The sequence below is a fragment of the Nelusetta ayraudi genome, unplaced genomic scaffold, assembly GCF_046127955.1.
Source record: "Nelusetta ayraudi isolate G7.1 ecotype Tasmania unplaced genomic scaffold, CSIRO-AGI_Nayr_v1 ptg000097l, whole genome shotgun sequence".
Classification (NCBI taxonomy): domain Eukaryota; kingdom Metazoa; phylum Chordata; class Actinopteri; order Tetraodontiformes; family Monacanthidae; genus Nelusetta; species Nelusetta ayraudi.
In genome coordinates, this window is record NW_027466147.1 from 301,774 (window position 1) to 321,546 (window position 19,773).

A 19,773-nucleotide genomic window follows, 5' to 3' on the forward strand; every position below is an offset into this window, starting at 1 on the left:
CGAGCAGGCGAGAAGCGGGGCAGGTGCTTCAACTTACCTGGCAGGGGAGGAAGGATTGCTGAGGTTTAAAGTCTGAATGTGGATTCATCTTGAGAAGTTCCACCTGTAAATCTTCTTCAGCCACTCGCAATGCGACCAGGCCAATCAGCCTGTCAGAGAGAGGAGAGGATTGAAAAGGCTTTACTGTCATTGCGCAAAATACAATCAAATCTGTGAAAGACACAGAGGTGGAACTGGCAACTGGACTTTTGTTGTAATTAAGAACAGGATGCTCCAGCTAGCTTGGTAACAGCTCCAGTTGTGACATTAGTGATTCATTGCATGCAACATTTTCTCCATTAAAATATGAGCGAAGAAGTGCACTCGGAGCTCAGTGGCTGCTGGTGGTGAAGGAATCTGTTTGAGGGATTACATTACGATGCTTGTTGTGTTGTAGTTATTTATTTAAATCACCACTACTGAACCCACAATTCTGCTTCTGCTTGCATCGTCTGTATTACAGAACACAGAAACACATCAGGATCTTTTCTTACAGTAAACTTCCTCCGTTATCCCAACTGTCCGTTGGGAATGAACGAACGGACTGATGACTGCTCTCAGCTCACTCCATTTTACTCTGCTCATGTTGATCGATGCATCTGTTACCCCGCAGACCTTTTGAAATCTTTGTTCATCAGTTCTGTGTCACTTGAAATATCATTGTGATTTATGATCGCTGCTTTTCTCTTCTTCTTCCTTTTTTTTTTTTTTCAATGTTACGTCTGTTTTGAGAAATGCTGAGCAAGGTCCTGAAAAATGGCACATGGAAAAGTTGTTCCAGTTCATTTAGTGATAAATGAAATATGTTGACAAACACTGCCTGCAGGCTTAGAGGACATTTACAAATAATGTTTGTGCGAGCAAACTCTGAATTTCAAATTCCTGACTGTTATTTTGTGCTAATAAATGTCAGAGACTTTGCAGAGATCATTATCTCCTCCCACCATCACCAACAGCCAAGCACCTGCTGGGGTTGGGGAAAAACATGGTATTTGTACCCAGGAGCTATCGGCGACGGCGCACAGCACTTTGCACGGAGGCATGTGAGTGTGGAGGTCGAAGCGGGCTTGCAGCCTGATCACTCACTTCTCAACTCTGCTCATCAATCTTGGCAACCTCCAAAAGAAAGCGTATTCAATCAGAATTAATTTTCCTGCCCGAGACAGCTGAGATGGGCTCTAGCTCACCCGTGACCCAGAGCGCACAGTGAGCAGTGACTGAAAAGTATGGATGGATGGATGGATGGACACCAGTTGTCCACAAAGCATTGGACTCGCATTGTTTTGGTAGGAACACAGAAACAAAACCTTGGAGATACGGGGACTTAAAGCTGTGGCAAAAGCGAGAAGCGACTGTGCCAAGCTGTTCTTGGAAACCACAGAAGAAGACTGGACAGGAAGACGTGCAAACAAAGGCTGCCGCCGGAGAGATTAGCGCCGATGCTGCTGCAGCAGCAGTTTCATCAGCGTCGGCAGGCGTTTCCACTTAGAGTGAAACGGTCCTGAAAGCTTTTCTCAGAGGACCACATGTCCGCGTTTAAATTTAAATTTAAACGCTGCAACTCACCTCGTTGCGCCACAGCGCAGTCAAGGGGTAGTTCGCCCAATAACAACGTGAGATAAACCCAATGGTTGGTGGAAACTTTCTTACGGTCTTTGTTTATCTGTTACCATTGCAACTTGCTGTTTTAAGAAAAAAAGATATATATTTATATCAACAAGATTTGACATAATAACATCACAATACAAGTTTATTTTTAAACACTCAAATTAGGTTCTCTTTGTTTAGCTTAGATTTCTTCCTTTGTCGCCCAGCGCAACCACAGCAGCTTTTACAGAATGAAACACAATCCTTCAATCACTGGTTATATCATGTCAGAGGATACGGAGCTTCAGAGTGCGGGCTCTCGTGCCAAACATAAGACATAGGATGAATAATAAATGGGAGTCTCTTAACTGTGTCTTTGATTTGCATGAAATGAAAAGGAAATATGAAAAAACAAACAGATTTGAAAACAGTCGGCTCTGATTGCTCAAAGGACTCCCTGCCTTTGTTTAGATGATGTGTGCTTTGTGCCGGCGTTCCCGAGAGGCGTTTGCCCACCAGGAGGGCAAAATAACTTATTGATTGTAGTCGGCTCTTGTTTAATCAGGCCTGCTTTTGCTCTCACATTGTCTTGCAATGCACAACACAGAAAAAAAAAAAAAGAAAAAAAGCCAGCAGCGCCAACAGGGAACGACTCCTTTGGGAGCAACCCATTTGCTCCTTGGCACACGACGATCTGAGCAGGTACTCGATGGAAAATCTGTTCAGTCAACATTTTGGTGCTGATTTGGGGTGTATTTACATTTTGCCACTTTTGTTACATGAAATTATTTGTTATAACGTTGCCCACGGACCAACACATGTTTTGACTCTGGCCATATGTGCGGCAGTGACGCATATTCTGCCTGAGTCGGATCAGTTTGTGGCAAACGTGTGGTCACACTTGTGAAGAATTGATTGCTGTGGTCAGATATGCCCTACTGTATGTCCAGATATGAACGATACAAAGAAACTGTCAAAGTAAATGTTTCAGGTGAAGTTTAGCAGCGGTTTATACACTGGAAGTAGTTCTCTAGGACATTAAATTCATTTTCTGTTCAGCACCAAACAATTTCTTTGGCATGTCCTTCACGTAATGTCCAAATGAGTTTATGCTTTTTCTCTTCTGAATTACTCCGTCTGACCAGCCCTCGACCTCTTGATTAATTTGCATTGACATTCAGTTCAGGTTTGCAATTCAATTTGTGTTTGGGAAACTTAGAATGAACAAGAAAGTTGTTTTTTTTTTTTTCTCGGTGCGTCTAGAAAAACAATTTTTGTGGATTAGCTAAAATAAATTGCCATCGTCATTAGTAGCAAATTAAGAAGGAACAGCAAAGAATATTAATAGGTATTTCATATCCTGCTTAGATATGGTCAAACACGACAAAGTTAAATGTGCCCAAAGTCAAACATAGGAAGACAAAAAGCCGTGAGTGCCTTGGACGGTGTCCATGTTGAGGAACTGCACACTGCCACTGTTTTCAATCCAGCAGTAACTCGGGCCTCTACAGAGTTACAACCGCAGAGGCAGTAACTCTGGCCTCTGCCAGAGCTGAGTGGCAGAACTCTCCTCTCAGAGATTGTCCCACATTTGTCATTTTTGTAAGGTCGGAAAATAAGAGGTGAAGTGCCAATTTGTATATATATATATATTTCTGCTTATCGCGCAGCGCACACTGCTTTCCCCGTTGAACCGGTGATTTCACAGCCCTCTCTGGTGGAAAATAACATGTCAGAACAGAATATTGGGCAGTATCACTTCCAGCGCATAGAGACACACCCACAATCAGTTTTGGATGATGCTTCTTGGGCATGAAAAGTCTCATAGCCCCAGACGACATGTCATGTCACTACCATGGCACACGTAGCATGTAATATAAAACCATTTTAATCTAACAGGGCATTTTGAGATGAAAACTACAACCAAATCCTCTACTTGACTCACGCTGATATGGCTGCTGCGTCTATAAGAATCCCCAAAAAGGTCACGCAGGCAGAACAGACGTGGATGAGGAGAAGGCTCTTCCCATATACGGCTGAAAAAGCCTCAGGTTACGAGGTGCTCTCGCCCTGAATACAGCCCCCTGTCCCTCCGACGTCAGCGGGAGTCGTTAAGCCTCCGTGCAAGTCTCATTCTCTGCGCTGCGTGTCTGCTGCACATCATAGACAGTCTGGCTTTTAGCCCCATTAAACCCGGCATGCTATATCTTTCAAGCCAGGTACTTTCTTTGGATCTACACTTAGAAAAAAATCTAAAAGATAAGAGGTGAAGCACCGAGTGCAGGACTTTACCTTCTATTTTTGTTCCTCTCCACATCATGAGCCACTTCATTTACTGTGTCTCAGCTGTCACCTGGTAACCACATTGCGAGGACTCGGAGTCACCGCAAAGGCTTGTGGCAGGGGAGTCAGGCCTGATATCCGATTAGGATGCTGCCAGGAGGAGAAGGGCCCCTGTGATATCGGATTCATTTTTGTGTATGTTCACAAGTAGGTGTCTTTTTTTTTTTTCTAATTTCATTGCTCTCCAAAGGAAGTGGCAGGTGGTCGAAGGAGGCCTGTGGGCAAAGACGGATGGAATGAAAACTTTTTGAATCGTGAATCAAAACAAAGTGAAGGCCTCGCTGAGATGTTCCCTCAGATGCCTTCTGCGCAATGCCGTCAGTCTCTCCACAACACAGTTATATCTTGAGCCTTTATTAAGGGTTCGTTTAAATTGTGACGCACATCAACAGCAAGTCATAAATTAGCCTGCCCTCAAATTTCACATGCAGAAGTTCAGAGGAAATGCGGCTAAAGTCTAATCAGTTTATCCCCAGAGGTTTATCAGCCGCATCTCGCTCCAATTAGACTGTTGACTGAAAATAATGTGAAGCGTGTCACCATATTTTCGAAGGTAATTATTTGTGGAAGATGGATGGGGGAAAAAATGCATTTTGGACGCAGTTTGGTGCAACAAACAGGACTTCCATCCGTGGCGAATTTGAAGCTCTTGCGTTAATTAATTTTCAGCTGTGACTTATGCAAACGAGCCATACTGCCAACCCGCCTCAACATAGTGAAGTGAGAAAGGGTTGGAGACCAAAGAAAGGCAACCACATGTGACCTTTCACATGCACCGTACAGAACAGATAAGATCTGCCTGTCACGTCAGTTGCAAATCTGAAACATAACTGTTTGATGGATTTTGTGGGCAGGTATAATTAGATTTAGATCTAACAACCCTGGCAATGTCACATTTTAGTTTTGGCACCACACCCATAAGGCAAGGACATTCTGAGGAAAGATTAGAACAGCTTGTGAGGATTAAGTGGAACCCCTGTGGGTGTCGATTTTTCTGATTTCTCCTGCTTTACCTCGGACGTGATCAAAAATTTCATGAAAGGGACAGCGGCAATGAAACGCAAAGAGGATGACAGATGTAAAATGGGTGTTTAAAATGTAAACGTTCAACTGCTTGTGGACCCGTCATCCATCAATGATCCCTTGGCCACTGTAATGCGCCCAGCTGTGCTCTTTGAGTTCACTGACAAAGCCAAGCTGCCGAGCTTTGGCTTCTTTTTTCTTTTCTGTTACTTTTAAAATGGGCAAATCAGGTTTGCTATGCTGCCATTTCAGTAAGTTAGTAACAGTACAAGGCTTCCGACTGCCGCAAATTGGCATGAACGGAATTATTTTCGGGAGCAGAGAAATTTGTTGAAGTGCCCATTTCTGTTCTAGTAATCCAGAGAATTCCAACCACTCCACACTGAAGCTGTTGCTTTTGGCAGGTTTGCAGTGGCTTCCTGTTCTCAGTATGTCTCAGTACCACCCAATTCGCCTCAAAGGATTGTGATTGGTCTGTTCATGTTCAGACCAGATTAAATCGATTCACAATGGAGCTTTTTCAGGATGGATCTGACCTCAAAACTCAGGCCTATATGAACGCAGCATTCAAGTGATTTGAGGACAGTTTTCTGAGAAGACCCTTCAGGCACTACTTTGGAAATCTGAAGTTTCTGGTACCGAAGTAGCAAAAGCTCCATCGAGCCTTGTCTAAAAGTCTTTATTTGCAGGCCCCTGCTATGAAAGGGGCTCGCTGCTGGTAGATCAGTCTGATAAGTTCTGTTTAGCCTGGCTATATTTAGCAATGAAGAGTTTGAGGTACAATTTCAATATACAGTTTTCAATTCAAACGGGAGTGACTGTGTGTACGCAGGCAGAGGTCTAATGTGTTTTGGTCTCAGTCTCAGTGTTGAGATGCGCAAGTCCCGCCAAGACACCTGTGATTGGCTCCAGTACCCCCATGACCCTGAGTTCAGGAGAAGCAGCAACCACAACATTTCTTACATGCTGTGGCTGACATAATTTTTCTCACTTACCCTCCTGTTATGTTCGTTTGTGAGGAACAGCAGTGATGTTCCCGGGTCAATTTGACCCGGTGCATTTTTAACTCTCCTGAAGATGTCAGTAACAAAAGAAATCCTAGCAAGCATTGTTGATATTTTATTACTAACTCCATTCCTAACTATTGTGTCAATATTTAGTGCAATGGTGTTCCTTATCCCTAACAGGTAATGGTTCAATTAGGAAAACTCAATCGTTTTTCATTGAAAAAAAATGCATTTTTGCACCTTTTCTCATGTTTCACCACTTTATTACTTTTGAAAGACCAACATATAAAACACAATAGTTCTACATAACAATAAAACATAACAGTTCCATTTTGTTTTACATACATGCACTGTTTGTGAACCAAAAATGAACAAAATGACAAGCAAAATAAGCAATCGCAATACAAATAAAGTTAATATAATATTGGTCCAACCTCTCCTAACCCTAACCAAAAGTGTAACCCTAACCCTGATGGGAGGTTGGACCAAAGGGCAATTCGTCGGACTAATGGGAGGTCGGACAAATGGGTCCGACACCTGTGTGTGTGTGTGTGTGTGTGTGTGTGTGTGTGTGTGTGTGTGTGTGTGTGTGTGTGTGTGTGTGTGTGTGTGTGTGGAGTCTTCCCGCGAGAACATAAATGGTTCTCATCAAAAATCATAACACCTGCACCTGTGTGTGTGTGTGTGTGTGTGTGTGTGGGTGTGTGTGTGTGTGAGAGAGAGAGAGAGAGGGGGAGAGATTAAGGTGAAATATGTCTTACAGTTGAAAAGAAAGAACATATAGTCTGACATTTCTGACACCCTTTTACCTCCATTTTGACTGCCGGGTCAAATTGACCCGAACAGTATCTATGTAATATAAACATGTAGGGGGTGGTTGCAAATATGTGAGAAAAAACATTTTCATATTATATGTTGTTTACACTAATTAAGGCAAGCAGAAGAAGTTTCATACTGAAAAAATATTTTTAACTGTATTTCCTAGATCCTTAAACTTTAAAACAGGTTTTCAATTTGACCCGCAACATAACAGGAGGGTGGAGCGACTTTATAGGCAGAAGGGAACCTTTTGGTGGTTACTTCCAATCCCTTGTACAGCACGACTGCTGTGCTTAATGAGCGGGGTCTCATGAGTGCACAGGTTTCGGTAATTTGCCCATTTAAAGAACTCAATTTTGCTGGGCCACAGAAAACGTCAGACATGGCAACATGAGCTCCTGGGAGTTTCACTGCCCGCTCAGTCTGGACGGTCATTTGTGGTAAAAAAAAAAAAAAAAAAAAAAAAAAAGACCACGTTTGCGCTAGTTTCAGGAAAAACGTTATGGATCCAGAGACTAAAACACAGCAGCACTTTAGATATTGACCGTCTGAACCAGGAGCCTCAGAACAGGGAACCAGGGACCTGGGCAAAAGCGCTTTGAAATCGCCACCTCAGGGTTAATTTTGCACTAGTGACAGCCCCTCTGCTTCGTGTACATGGATACCCGTTAAAGGAATCAATAACTGGACACAAAAATAAAGATCCAGTGGTTGTTAGCAATAACAGCCTTGTATACACTATCACGAAGGGCTTGCAGTATTGTATGAACTACCTGTTGCTTGTTGGCTGTTGCCTGACGTTTGACTTAATCCTGAGATTGAATTTGTAGGTTTACAGTGTCTCTTTAAAAAACAGAGTTTTTAAAATAATTGGCATTGTTCCACATTTCCCATATTGCTAAGCACCACCGCTTTTCTTTCCTTTTTTTTTTTTAAACCGCAGTATTCACAATCTTTTCCCACCTTTTACCCGATTCTGGCAACCCGCGGTCTAAATTGTGCACATGGCAAACCAATTATAACGGCGTGCTGCACACAATCAAACCCTCAACGCCTCAGCAAGACAAGTTCTGCTTCCAATGTGGTCTTATGAAAAGATTTTCATGAAAGTGTTCATACGTAAATATATATATATATATATATATATATATATATATATATATATATATATGAATATATTACAGCGGCACCTGTTTTATTATATATTCAGTGAACTCATCGAGACAAGCTGCAGCTTTCATTGACTTAGTCTGCAGCAATTCTTCATTTCTTTCCACAGATTTCCATATCTACAAAAGAAATTGACCATCAAGTGGGTGGATGGTCAAGTGGACATACATGTGGAAGCTTCCTATTGGTGGAGGACTTGTTTTATTTGGGCTTTTTATATTCTCAGTAAGGCTAAGATAAACACGCCGTTATAATTAAGACACGTTCATTACTTTAAGAGAGTAACTTGTGTTTTTCTTTCTCTTTGTTACTACGTGAATCGCTTTCCACCTCAATAAAACATAATTTTTATGAGCCCAGGAAGCACTCAGTGCTTTGAGACTTTTCGATGAACAGACTAGTAACCAGTGTGTTACCGTATCATTCATTTTAATACCGTTACATGCCCCTGCGTTTTCTGTAAGTTAGCACATGAGGGTATAATTTCTCAACTCAGATAGTGCCAGGGTAATTATGGATCATGATAAGCACCCCACGGATTAGAAAACTCGATTAGAACGCTCCATTAATTGCAATTGATAGCGGATGTACGCCTTGGATTCATTGATTTGGCGACAGGGCAACTATTCTACAAGAATACAGAGCAAGTGTTGGCAGCAAGTGTTGGCCTCGGACTCTGCAGCCCAGTGGACACGCAGATAAATCTAATGGCTGCCATTCATCATCTCACCGCAATGTAACGCACCGCTAATCTTCCTTGGCTCAACCTAATGGGGAGAAACGCCAAGGATGTTACACCCTTCCTAATCAAGTGTGCCACCAGTGCCCCCGGAGGGCTAGTGGGGCAGTGCACACTTCTACTTCTTAGGGCACAACAACTGCGTTTTCACCTAAATTGCACATTTTATAAAAACGTGCTGGTGGGAACGTTTGAAAACGTGACCCTGTCCAGCTTCGCGTAAACTGTGAAAAAAATCACCCCGCAACCTTCGCCGGCCATGAGACGCAGAAGACCACTCATAAAAACTACTTATGACATGGGCAACAATCGATGTTAATGCTACAAAAGATGATCAGCAGGAAATCTTCTACACTAGAATTAGCAGGAAACAATGCTGGACAATAATTGATGGTGTTCTTGGATCGACCATGGATTGTGTGCCGAGTGAAACTTGTCTTCCTTTTCTAATTTTTTTTTTTCTTCTGGGTAGTCTGACTGGGACATTGAGTCAGAAAATCTGACCAAAATGTCAGCCAGCGTTGACTGGCCCGACTCCCAGTCAACTTTATCATGGAGCTTTGAGGATTTGTATTCTAACTCGAAGCAGAGGACAGCTTTGTCGTCTGCCCTCACCGTCTTCTCATGTGGGTTCTTTGCCATCTTGGTAGTGCTGTCAGTACATAGTTTGAGGTTTGAGGCTAACTCCGCCTACTTCCTGGTAACGTTATGTCCCCTTAACTACGGACGCCAGTTTGGATGCAATGACATACAAGGGAACATGTATTAAGGAAAGAATTACACAGTGTATTTGTGGTAATAAAAAGTATTAGTAAGGGAATTTTTGCATGCGCCAATTTCTCAGCCTTTCATGCCCAATGCCCCGCCGGGTTGCAGAATCGACTACTGTAGATCTTTGCTTGCGGCAGAGTTTGGGTAACTCACTGTCCACATCTTCTCTTTCCTTGGCAGGGGATAACAATGGGTGGCCTCATCTTTTCGACAAGTATTTCGGAATGCCCACCCACAACACTGCGACCAAGTCAAATGTATGCTGTGAGTATCAACCTTTCAAAGACGTTTCAGATGAAACAGTTGCCGTGTAAAGTGTTCTTAACAGACTATTTAGGTCAAATTTGAGTTCAAGAGTTCCTGTCCGTATATTCTTTATTCTTGATATTCGCTTCAGTTGAGCTGAGTGACAGCGTGGAATAAACCTAATGTGTGCTCTGACTCTGCCCTCGGCTGAATCATTTTCGGTTTTGTGGGCTGCAAACTACAACTGGATGGCAGTCGTAAAGATTGATTACGTCTTGGTGTTGTGGGGGAGTTGGGGTGGCGTAGAGTTGTTTGTTATTACCTGACACAGGCGACAGAATGATTCACAGCTGAGAAAATGTACAAATCCTACCTGTGGCTCGATTGCTGGCACAGCGCTTGCAAACTGCAGGCATGTTGCATGAGTCCATCTGGTGTAGATAACAATAAAACTATTCAATTCATATCAGCAGCAGCAGCAGCAGCTGAGCCACTGGACTCACGAGGTTTGTTCTGAAGCAAAGGTTGACTCTTTTAAAAAGAAAACATGGGAGGTTGACTGTAAATTTTAAAACAACATTTCAAGCAAAACCAAGAGTGACGTTGGAAAGAACTTGTTTAGTTTTTTTCCCCTTCTGCTTCCGGTTCAGAGCAAGATTTGGAGTGCATGCACGGTGCAATTGTCCACATGATTACAACACCTGTGTGCTTTTGCTTTCAATGATGACGTTCATGAAGACCCAAACAATTCAGATGCTTCTTTTTTTTAATTGCTACCTCTCTTTAAAAACCTTCATTATCTAAGAGTAGTTTTGTCAGCCATATGGCACTCTGTGATGCAACGCACATCATTTGTACATAAAAGGCAGTTCTGTGGTTTTCAAGGAGCGAATGTGTCGTAACAGCCAAATTACTAAAACAAATTAATTTTAAGCTCTTAGTTGGCGCTGGGGAGAATCCAATTTATCTCGGCTGAAGACAGTAATTCACATTCTCCAGTGCGGCTTAGGACAGGAGGGTTCAAGAGTGCAGAGTGACATGGAGCAGCTGCTGCTGGACGACGCCGGCGGTTCAGGCTTGGTTTTCTTCACCTTTCAGGGTGTGAAACTCAAATAACTTTGATGCTTCATTTTCCACCGCAGGACCCTGTCATATCTAGAATCCTGCACAAACTCACTTCTCCCCTGGGTTTTTCTACAGCCCAATTATAATGATGGTGCTTGACTTAAAATCATTACAAGGATTTACATTTTCATGTGGATGATGGGCACTCGGGATGTAGATGCTGGAAACATCCCACTGTGGTTTTGCTCCTTTTTTCTGACAGCACCTGATTCACATCAGCAATTCCCTGATTTAGAATTCTAAATGTTAATCATGTTTGAGATTTATCTGTCGACCCCCAGTTGGGCTGCAGCTGCCAAAGATAGAAAGAGATAAAAGAAAAAAAACTGCACGAGGAGCGTCCGGAACCGGATGCGTTCACCAGTTTTGCTTTGACGCGCTGAACAGGCAGCGCTGGCATATTGCTTGTGAACCGGGATTAAAGATTCAGATCTTCAGTTTGATGTCTTGGTACCTGGGAAAGTTCACCATTGCAGCACTCAAAAATACTGTTTGCTAGAAAGAGAAGCATGTGCGGCATTGCCGTCTCCACCTTTACATTTCAACAACGTCGTTTTAGTGATGGTGCAAATCATGGACCTTTAATTATCTGCGTGTGCACCTCAGCCTGGCAGGTGTGTACCTAGAAATGTGCAGCCCTGCTGACACTCACTCCAGTCACGTTCTCTTCCTGCCGTCTCTCCAGTGCTGGGTGTCGTTCCGGAGCTTTGCCAGTGCCAAGACCTGGAGCTGGTCTGTGACAACGCCCAGCTCCAAGAGGTCCCGGCGGTGGCCGTGAATGTCACCATGATGTGAGTAAAACCGATATTTCACCGTGTTTTAATCTCAAGCGACTCGCTTGGAGGCTTTCATCCGGATGCGGGAGGGGAAACCAGAGTCAGCCAGTTGCTCACCTCCCATCCGAGTCACTGGTGATTGTGACCTACTGATTGACTGTACCTTTGGCTCAACACTTTAATGGAAGCTCTTTGTGAGTCAAGTCAAAGCGGCTGTTTTAAGGCCGCAGTCATGGAAGTTAAAAGGGTGACTGGACAGTAGTTTTCCGCGGAGGGCACCAGCTGCTCGAAGGCTGTGGGTTTGGTCAAAAATGAATCAAACGTGACATACTAAGCAACATTGTAAAATTTTTATTTCTTAAATGGTACCAAGATCACAGTGACCTCAGATGTTACCTCACTGTGTACGTCTGAGGTGGCAAAGTTCCTCTTCAGACACGGCCGTGACAGACATTAGACGAGCTGCACTATGAACATTTTACGGGCAACTAAATTGCACTGCCTCCCTGCTGAGAATCACCTGCACCTTGTTGGCAGAGGCAAGCGGGCTACAGATAGCGCACTTCCTTTGATCTTTCATTTCAGATATGTTTTCTTGGCCTCGGTGAAGGACCCCGACCAACCCCGTTTTGCCCGCTGATAGGCGGCAAGCGTTTCGCGATGCAGGGACAGGAAGTGTGTGCGCGAGCCGACGGCAACTCGCCTTGTTCATACGTCTGTCAGTGATGACGATCTTTATCCGCAAACATGACGACGTGATTGCAATGCGGCGCAGAGCTGCAGGCGGCGGCCGAGGGGGGGGGGGGGGGGGGAGAAGCCGAGGCTGCAGGAGGAAACATGCTGTGATTCCTTACCTTCTTATATACTGTATGCTGTGTCCTGCTGATATAGAAGAAGATTGGTAAAACACTGTATGATGTAGAAGTGACTGGGTACAGGCGGCCCTTAAGACCTTTTTTTTTTTTTTCCTCCTGATTCCTCCTGCCATAGAAACAGCCCAATCTCCGGAGGAGACGCATCAGACCGTTAACCGTGGCTGCCCTCCTCATTTAGCTGTACTTTAATTAAAAAAATGTTCTTTTTTTTAATGAAATGATCCAGGGTGATGGTAATGGTCATGGTGTGGACATGAACCGAATGAATTTCATTTCTAATTTCAAAAGAAAAAGAAAAGGGGCCGTGCGGATGGCGACTGGCAAGTGGTTGGTGGTGGACACAAAATATGTTGGTGTGTGAAGTCGTGGTTCAGGGGCGTCACTATGGTAACATCCTAGCAGGTCAGGTGGAAAGTAAGTCAGATGGCAGCTTACTGAGAGCAAGACGCTTTGCTCCATGTATATTCTATTCAAAATAAAAAAAAGGGTTTTTCTTTTTCGCCGTCCTTCGCCCGAGGTGTGAGCTTGACATTTGCTGACAGCCTGCGAATGGGAATTGCTTTAAAACACATCCCACGTGACGGGAGATTTTTTTTTTTTGCGATTAAAGAAACTGTATGAAACTTGCATGTGTGGACAAGTTGAGGGCGATTTCAGCTCCGCTTGGTGAGTCTTAACACCCACGGCCGTTCCACAGGTCCCTCCAGAGGAACCAGCTCCAGGAACTGAGAGCAAACGCCTTCTTAAGGTTCAGGAGTCTGCAGAAACTGTGAGTTCCGCTCCTCGTGCATGCGGCATAGAAACATTCAATTTTCATGTTAACTCGATGATTTTAAATCAAATGGAAAGGTGGCCATTTGGACCCCATCACCTCCTTGAGCACGATACACTCTTGTTGGAATTGATGTCAGCTATCACATCACGACACTGATGTGTGTTCCAGTGAGAGATGCTAAACAGTCCATTTGTGTCAATAGCGCTGTTTGCTGTTGATAGAACTGACAGAAGGCCCCTTCCCCTCCAGAAAACAGGCCACTGTCTTGCAGGCTCGACTTGTTAATCAATCTCTTGCAGCCGCGGCAGCGGGAGCTGGAGAAATAGAGCTGTTCTTCTGCGAAGAGCTGTTAGACTGTGTCACTCTCGGCCTCTCTTCACCGCTCCGCAGGTTCGCAGCCTGATTTGAAAAGGACGTGCGTGAAGAATCGTCAGAATAGTTTTCGTATTTCACCAGACAAACGACTCCCGTCCTTTTAAATTGCCAAGTTATTTTTTCCCAGCCAGGTGTCAAACACTGTTGTCATCATAGGGTCCATGCTTTTTTGATGAATGTATTGGAAGGGTTCCAATGGTGATGTTGAATTGTTGAGTGTGTGTGTGTTTGTATTATTGTCTGCATGTGTATGTATGTGTGCAGCCAAGATGTTCAAGGTTTGCCCGTTTCCTGGTGACAACCTGTCCTTTTTTCCTGTCCATGTAGATACCTGCAGCACAACAGAATTCAAGTCGTGAGTCCCGACGCGTTCAGGGGTCTTTATAATTTGACAAGGCTGTAAGTTGTTTGTTTGTTCTGTTTTGTTCTGTTGTTTTTACTGCACTACTTCAGTTTTAATGCAGACCCGTGAAGTGAAAAGATAAAGCGAAGCAGAAACTGGTTTATTCAGGCATCACTGCCCCTTTCTTTTGAAGAAGACACAGTTGCTTTCGTTTCTGCCATTGCAGCTGCATGCGCTGCACGGATCAAAACACATCTTATGATTTCATTCACCTTTGCGTTGTGCGTGGTTACGTGTTTGCCAGAGCTGTGTCTGTTTGCACGGGTAAATCCTATTTTCTGTGACCTTCTAATCAAAGCTTGCTTGTCATCACAGTAGTGATCTTAAATAGCGCGGTGTCACTCGTGTTTACAACACCAAACGTGTTTAATGTCGACCGTTAAGCTGTGCAGCCACTTTTTTATGAAAACTGTACACACGTGTGGCTGGATGCTGCGCTACAAAACCTAGCTTCCAATTTTGTGCAAATTTTTAATGATGAATGACTCATTTTAAGACGTCCTCACCACACGCTCCACCTTTTCCTCTTATTTGATTCATTCAAATGGCAAAAAGTCATTTTTTCATTCCAGTCACTTCCTACTCTGACTCGACTGTAAACATGAACCCAAATAAACAGCAGATCAATTGTGTGCATTATGTCTTCGGTTTTTGATGGTTTTATTATTCTAAAAGAAATATAAATAAATCCGAATACACAACATTTACAGCCGACTCTTCTCTCTCCCTCTCGCAGGTATTTGAGCCATAACAAGATATCAGTCCTGCTGCCAGGCGTGTTCCAGGACCTGCACAAGCTTGAGTGGCTGTATGTTTAATACAGTAAACAAATGCATTTGAATACAAATGAGAAAAATACTTTTGAAACACTCTGCTTGTTTTATATAACAATGGTTTACATTTTGCTTGGGTCGATGTTTCAAAAGGGGATGAAGCTCGCTGCATAATGCAGCTTCTGCTTAATCAATTCTGCAAAATCAGCCTGAAACAGTTCATCTTTTTTTATGTAGGATCCTGGAAAATAATAACATCCATCAAATATCCTCCTTGACCTTTTCAGGCCTGAACTCTCTCGTCCTGCTGTGAGTCGCTGTTCATTCTACACTTTATCTTATTGTGTTGCTATCTAAGAGACCTTTTATAGAGGTTGACTGAGGTCAGACTAAATGTTTCGGTTACGCTCGGGGGGAAATTGTGCCTTTTCCGGCTGACAGGGTTTTGCTGAACAACTCTTTGACGAGCCTGGATGACATCTGCAGAGAGATGCCCAGACTGAACTGGCTGTGAGTCCCACCTCAAATAAATCAAACGCTGTCTTGCCGTCATGGGATCCATGTGTTTTGATGAATATATTGGATGGATTCCAATTGTGTTGCTGAATGTGTGTGTGTGTGTGTGTGTGTGTGTGTGTGTGTGTGTGTGTGTGTGTGTGTGTGTGTGTGTGTGTGTGTGTGTGTGTGTGTGTGAGTCCTTTCCCAACATGCTCTTGCAGGGATTTAGAAGGAAATCTCGTCGAATCCATCGGAAATGTCTCATTACGCTCGTGCGCCATGCTGACAGTTCTGTAAGTGTGCATTTGCATAATTCATTCAACGGCGAATGCAACATTTTCTTTTTCTTTTTTTAAAAAAAAAATGAATAAATAATCGATTTGAGCTCTGACTGTATTCCCGTGCTATGCTTGGAAACGAGGCTGCCGCTCTGCATGCGAATCGCCCCTGCTGTGAAACAATTCTAATGATTCATGTCTTTGGCTGAAGCGAAATTTTCTTTTGTCGCTGCCAATTAAATCTCTTTCAGGGTTTTACAGCGTAACAGGATCAGCCACATACATGAACAGGCGTTCTCAGTCCTCCAGAAGCTCGGAGAATTGTGAGTTACGATATTTTGGAGGAAGGTTTCCCGCACTTGTCACTTAACTTTTTGAATTGTTTTAGCCATCTCAGAGAGAAGCTTCCTTTCCCCCCCATTGCAGGTCATTTTTTTAAACTTGGAAAAGTCACTTTCTGTTCGGCTCTGTCAAATGGGAAGCTAATTGGTTATGGGGATGAAAGCACTTTCGGGTTGAAGGTTGACAAAGTGGATGAGTGACATTTCAGAGCTGAGTTTGTAAATGTCTTTTGGTGAAAGAGCAGTTGACAGTGGAAACACAGACACAAAGTCTGACGTTTTCCTGTGAGAAATTTCCGAATTGAAGGCTTAAAGATCCAGCAAGGTTTGCGCTCGTGTTTTGCAATGAAAGCTGAAATGGAAGCTTCTCTTTGTGAAAGCAAAGTTAAAAGAGTTCTCTGACAAGTTTTTACTTCTGTTCTTGAGTTTGATGTTGCAGGGTTGTCATCAAGTCAAAACTTCCAGAAGCTTGTGTTTGTGTTTTTGAGAGCTGCCTGCACGAGACACGCCAACGTTTCTTGTCTTTTTTGGCTGCTCAGAGATCTCTCCAACAACAGACTGGTGGCCATCCCGCCCAATCTCTTCGTCTTACTCGGGGATTTGCTCCAACTGTGAGTTCTGTTTGCGCCAGCCGCACTAGGGTTTTAACAAGCGGGGATGCAGGAGTTTCAGACAGTCATCACAAAGCTGTTGCAAATATTGCAACAAATAGCAAGAGGGCTTTTTGTAAGTTATTTTAGTTCTGAAGCCTTGCGAGGATTTCAGAGAGAGGAGTTGAACATGCAGCTTGTTTCCAGTAAGTCTTGATCAAACAGCCTTGAGGTCAGTGCAGCGCAGAAAACACACACTTTGAGCTAAAGTTCACGGGCAAAAAACTTTTTGAAAGACGTTAAGGACTTCCCATTTTTTCACAAGTAACATCATCATCATTTCAGATCTAAAAGGCATTCATGCATTAATGCAGTGTCAAAGTTCAAAGAGATGTAATTTTAAACAGGAAGTTGTTGAGCGGGTTTAGTAGGAAATATGGCACTTTACTTTACGCTCCCTCTCAATGAGAGATGTGGTTTTAGTTCAAGACCCCATTTCATTCAAGAAGAGACATGACTGCACAAGAAGAGCCGCGCTAGAAAGGGCAGGAGAGACGTCACACCAATCTGTCTTATTTCAGGGGGAAAAAATGCAGCAATATTTGATCCGTCAGTTAAATTTTTTACGATGTCTCACGCCGGTCTCCTCCCCAGGAACATATCGTACAATCCCATCGTCAAGCTGCAGCTGGATCACTTCGACAAGCTGGACAAACTCAAGTCACTGTGAGTCTGTGTTGCTGCTGTTGCAGCGATTTATGAACCAATTCTTTTTTCCATTTTCACATATCGATTTTTGACCATACCATACTCCACAGTAGTGGCATCACATGATTAATTACCCCCCACAATCTCCATATTTGCAGAGAAAATAGCACATTTATCCGCCTGTTTACAACCTCCCGCTAAAACCTAATGCTTTGTCAGACCTTCCACATGTTTTGAAGGGCAAAGCAAACACCTGGCTGGGGTTTGTGGTCACTGACTTTGAAAAGGTATTGATGCCTTTTGTGACATCACAAAGGGTTGATATATGTGCGTGTGCTCGCTTTCTGAAAAGCGGAGCCAGCAAAAGAAGCAATTGCAATGCAAATGCACTTTTCTTGTTACCTGTTTCTTCTGTTAGAAATGATAAATAAAGTGATTTTCTGTCATGATATGGGACCTTTTGACGAAAAAATATAATTATATAATATGTGTTTTGAGACAAATGAAACGTGTTTGTGTTCTCCAGGAGCATCGAAGGAATTGAAATAGAAAACATACAGCGGAGGATGTTCGAGCCTTTGAAGTACTTGACACACATGTAAGTGGCACACAGCGGGTATCTCCAGCCCTGAGACAGAAGCAACTGTCGGGCGTCTGATCCAGCTGAGGGATGCAGAAGTCGGGCTTAGCGTAATCCATCTTTTCTTTAGCAAAACAGCTCCAGACACACGTAGGGAAAAACGAAAAATAAATGCCCTTTCAGCCGAGTATTGTTGAAAAGAGGCTCCGGGCTCGGCTCATAAAATGATCTCTCATCTTGCAGGGGTGGTTTACCCAAATCACAAAAGCATCATTTCTTTGCCCTCCTCTGGGACAAATTGAGGAATATGATTAAAAGGGATCTTTGTTATTTTTAGATTTTGATAAGATATTCATTTCTCTGCAACGCGGACAGTTGAAGTTGAATAGAAAATTTATTTGTGGCACCCGGCACTGACAGCGGCCATTCAGAGTTGTTCTAAAGAGACATCGGCCTGCAGCAACAGCTCCCCTGTTAGCCCTATAATCCTCTTTGCACATGTATGGAGGTGGTATGAAAAAAGAAACAACAAAAAAAACAAAACTGTTTTGGGTGCATGGATTAAACTGGGCTACTGGAACAATGTTACCTAAAAATTTCACATTGTTTTTGAGGACCAGGCTTCACTCTGACTCCAGTTGGCTCCAGTGTTTTCCGCACTTGCCTTTAACTTTTGGTGGCGACAAATATGACAAATATGAATAACGTTATTCGTTGGCTATTTGCGTCTTACATAAATGGAGTGTGCTATTTGCATATTGTATATATGAAGTTTCCTGCTAGTATCACTGCTGGTGCTTTTTACTTGGAGAAGCAGCAACTACAGCAGCTACTGAGTGTGCTGCGTTATACCACAGTGGTTGTGTTGATGCTGTTATTTAGATGGCTTTGTCATTTTAGCTGGACTGAATTTCAAACATCAGTCTTAATTTTGCCTCAAACTTTGGATGAATTTGTATTAAGAGTGCTGACTGCATGTATGTCTGGGTGAAATTCTCTGCTTTCTTGTCTTTAAACTTTATTGGCCGCTAGCGTCCAGATGTGTCTTTTCTGCAACAGCAATTTCCTACAAAACCCACCAGGAATGACAGAAAGTTTTTTTCCTGCCGTTTCTTTGTAATTTTTGTTCACTATCTTTAGGTCTTGTTCATTTCTGCCTCTTTCAGTTCCTTAAAAACAAATCATTTGGGCTTGTCAATCTATTTTTTGAGTCCCTGTCGCTCTGTGGTTTCTTTTCTTTAACCTCGCCTCCAAGAAGCGTCGCCCCCTGTTGCTGACACTCTCTCCATTTGTCCCTCTCGCCTGTTGCCGCAGCTACTTCAAGAAGTTCCAGTACTGCGGCTACGCGCCTCACGTGCGCAGCTGTAAGCCCAACACGGACGGCATCTCGTCCTTCGAGGACCTGCTGGCCAACATCGTGCTGAGGGTCTTCGTGTGGGTGGTGTCCGCCACCACCTGCGTCGGCAACATCTTTGTCATTTGCATGCGCTCGTACATCCGCTCCGAGAACAAGCTGCACGCCATGTGCATCATCTCCCTCTGCTGTAAGTGCTTCTTGACGCAGAGGACCGAAGGAGGTGTCTTTGGGTTTTGGCACTGTAGTGGTGCCCCTCCCTCAAAACTCATCAAACACACAATCCAACACCAGCGGACAAGTTGTGATCGGCACATTCGCCATGCTATGGAATAATGATTATGTAACATCAGGACACAGGAAGTAAATACTGCAAACTACTTTCTTGAGTTGAACCGCTGGACGGAGTGACACACTGCAGCTTATTAGACGGTCACTAGCTGCAAAATAAAAGTGATATTTCTAAAATTTCGACAAAGTACAATTGCGATTTGCAGGTGTGCACTAAACATGCACTTTTGAAATCACTCTGCCTGGCAGGTACCTATCTACATTTGTTTTAAAAAGTAGTCGATCTC

General features: G+C 43.4%; 1 protein-coding gene across 1 annotated transcript in view; it reads left to right on the forward strand.

Moving 5' to 3' along the window:
- Positions 1 to 19,773, forward strand: part of rxfp1 (relaxin family peptide receptor 1) — a 42,465-nt gene that overhangs the window by 16,105 nt on the left and 6,587 nt on the right. The window contains exons 3-15 of the mRNA XM_076048184.1: positions 9,679 to 9,762; positions 11,555 to 11,660; positions 13,218 to 13,289; positions 13,998 to 14,069; positions 14,810 to 14,881; positions 15,084 to 15,155; positions 15,288 to 15,356; positions 15,566 to 15,637; positions 15,874 to 15,945; positions 16,503 to 16,574; positions 17,208 to 17,279; positions 17,788 to 17,859; positions 19,156 to 19,385. Of these exons, the coding sequence (XP_075904299.1) occupies positions 9,679 to 9,762; positions 11,555 to 11,660; positions 13,218 to 13,289; positions 13,998 to 14,069; positions 14,810 to 14,881; positions 15,084 to 15,155; positions 15,288 to 15,356; positions 15,566 to 15,637; positions 15,874 to 15,945; positions 16,503 to 16,574; positions 17,208 to 17,279; positions 17,788 to 17,859; positions 19,156 to 19,385 (1,137 nt within the window). The remainder of the gene's footprint in view (positions 1 to 9,678; positions 9,763 to 11,554; positions 11,661 to 13,217; positions 13,290 to 13,997; positions 14,070 to 14,809; positions 14,882 to 15,083; positions 15,156 to 15,287; positions 15,357 to 15,565; positions 15,638 to 15,873; positions 15,946 to 16,502; positions 16,575 to 17,207; positions 17,280 to 17,787; positions 17,860 to 19,155; positions 19,386 to 19,773) is intronic.